Consider the following 2,217-nt stretch of genomic DNA (forward strand, 5'->3'; position numbering starts at 1 on the left):
CCCCAAAGTCCTGACTGGAACCATCCAGAACCTGTGGACTGATGAAGGAACAAGTCTGAGTCAGAAAGACGACGAGTTTAGTTGAACTGCAGCGGTTCTGTCCAGAGGAGCCAAAGATGGACCAGAAGCTGGTGGACGGAACCAGAAGAACCCGACTGAGGAGAACATGGACCTTTAACCAGATATTAACATTTCTGTATTTATATTTATGATCCAGCAGATTTTGTCATATTTCCAGAAGATCTTTAATAAATCCATGAAAGAACCAAAATGTACGATTGTTTTCTTGTGACAAAGTGTGTTTCAGTGATTCAGTTCCAGGAATCAAACTCAGGATGAACTCGACGTCTTCACAGGTTTGTGGCATCTTTGGTTCATGACTGTATGACTGACAGGAACCTTCTGGGGCCACAACACCAGCCGTGTTTCTGCTGCGTCCAGCAGCCAATAACTTCAACATATGTTCCATAACTCAGTTTTAATAAATGACTAAACTCACTTTCACTGTGAGCTGAGTGACGTCACCATCCACACGATAAAACAACATCAGCTTCAGCTCTGAGCGGAGGAGCTGCAGCGCCGGTGAGTCGAACACGCCCGTTTGTCTGAATCATCTGTTTACCGTCTTTTGTTTGTCTTTTATCTGAAACAACCTGCAGACCTGAGTTACTGTTTTAAATGTCTTAAAGCACACTGTTAGCTGTAACCGGGTTCTTTTTAGAGCTTCATTTAATTTCAACAGACTGTTTGGTGCCTTTATTTTTCATTCAGTCGCTTTGTCTTCTTTTTACTGTTTGATTTTCATGTTTATAATTTGTTGATTTAAATCTGATGCATTGTGTGTTATTACAGGTTGTTATGTTGGAAATAAGCCGACTAACCGCTCCTAAAAAGATAAATAACCTGGATGTTAATGTTCTAAAGTGTGACTAACCTGCGTATTTATGGACCGAAGTGTCATTAAACTGAACATTAATGCACAAACCTGAAGGCAAAATATCAGAAACAACAACGTGAACTTGGTTCAACGCAGCTTCTGCAGAAAAACGATTATTTCTTAATGTTGCAGAAACGTTTGTTTCATTTGGTTTGTAGGAAAACTGGCTCAGAGAAACCAGAAGCCTAAAAACGACCTGAATGATGAGTTTTTTTACAGCTTCAGTGACACAGATGTCTGACTGTCGTTTAACACTGAAGACTGCAAATGTTCAGAACGAGCTGCATGAACTTCAATCCAAAGAACGATCCGTCTGACTTTAGTGACAACAGAACGTCATTTAATAAACGTTTTCATGCTTAATGTTCAAAATAATCATTCTGAGACTGAACCTTCATCAAACCACATTAGACTGAGAGCTTTATGTGATTTATTTTATTTACTTTTAGCTCAGATTTGGTCGCCTCCAGCAGACGTTAGAACCAGGAGGACTCTGTGAGACCAGGTGGAGGTTTTTGTTGCTCAACAGAATGAAGGAAAACAACAAACTCGTGTCTCTGATGATGATGTTCTGCAGCAAATCTTTTGTTTTCTTCACAAACATGAGTTTATATTTCACATTTAATGTCATTTATGTATTTTTTTTTTACCCTCTCTAGGTTTAAATTAACCGTCCTCATGATGGTGAACTGGACTTTAGGTCCAGATGTTCTGCTGCTGGAGGGGTTAAAGGTCAGCCCCAAGTCCTCCGTCCCCGCCTTCGTCCTCCTCCTCATCATCTACGTCTTCATCATGGTGTCCAACGTGGGCCTGGTGGTGCTGATCACCATGGAGAGGAGCCTCCATGAGCCCATGTACCTGCTCTTCTGCAACATGAGCATCAACGACATGTTCGGGGCGTCGACCATCATCCCCCCCCTGCTGGCCGACGTCTTCGTTCCCAGCTCTCAGCGCTACATCCGCTACGTGGACTGCGCCGTCCAGGCCTTCTGCGGTCACCTCCACGCCAGCGTCGTCCACACGGTGCTCATGATCATGGCCTTCGACCGCTACGTCGCCATCTGCAGGCCGCTGCAGTACGCCGCCATCATGACCAACAGGATGGTGGTGAAGCTGTCGGTGTGGGCCTGGGCGGCGCCGCTGGTCATGGTGCTGATCCTGGTGGGCCTCAGCGTCCGGCTGTCACGCTGCAGGTCGGTCGACTCGTAGTTGATATTAATTCACAAGAACATCATTAGTTTGAATATTAACGCACAAAAGTGTGAATAAGTTGGACATGA

General features: G+C 44.3%; 1 protein-coding gene across 1 annotated transcript in view; it reads left to right on the forward strand.

Moving 5' to 3' along the window:
* Nucleotides 1-1,618: 1,618 nt before the first annotated feature.
* LOC103367740 (olfactory receptor 52D1-like) overlaps nt 1,619-2,217 on the forward strand; it is a 7,066-nt gene continuing 6,467 nt past the window's right edge. Inside the window, exon 1 of the mRNA XM_008295857.1 lies at nt 1,619-2,130. Coding sequence (XP_008294079.1) covers nt 1,619-2,130 — 512 coding nt within the window. The remainder of the gene's footprint in view (nt 2,131-2,217) is intronic.

Source organism: Stegastes partitus, unplaced genomic scaffold (assembly GCF_000690725.1).
Source record: "Stegastes partitus isolate 25-593 unplaced genomic scaffold, Stegastes_partitus-1.0.2 Scaffold1080, whole genome shotgun sequence".
NCBI lineage: Eukaryota > Metazoa > Chordata > Actinopteri > Pomacentridae > Stegastes > Stegastes partitus.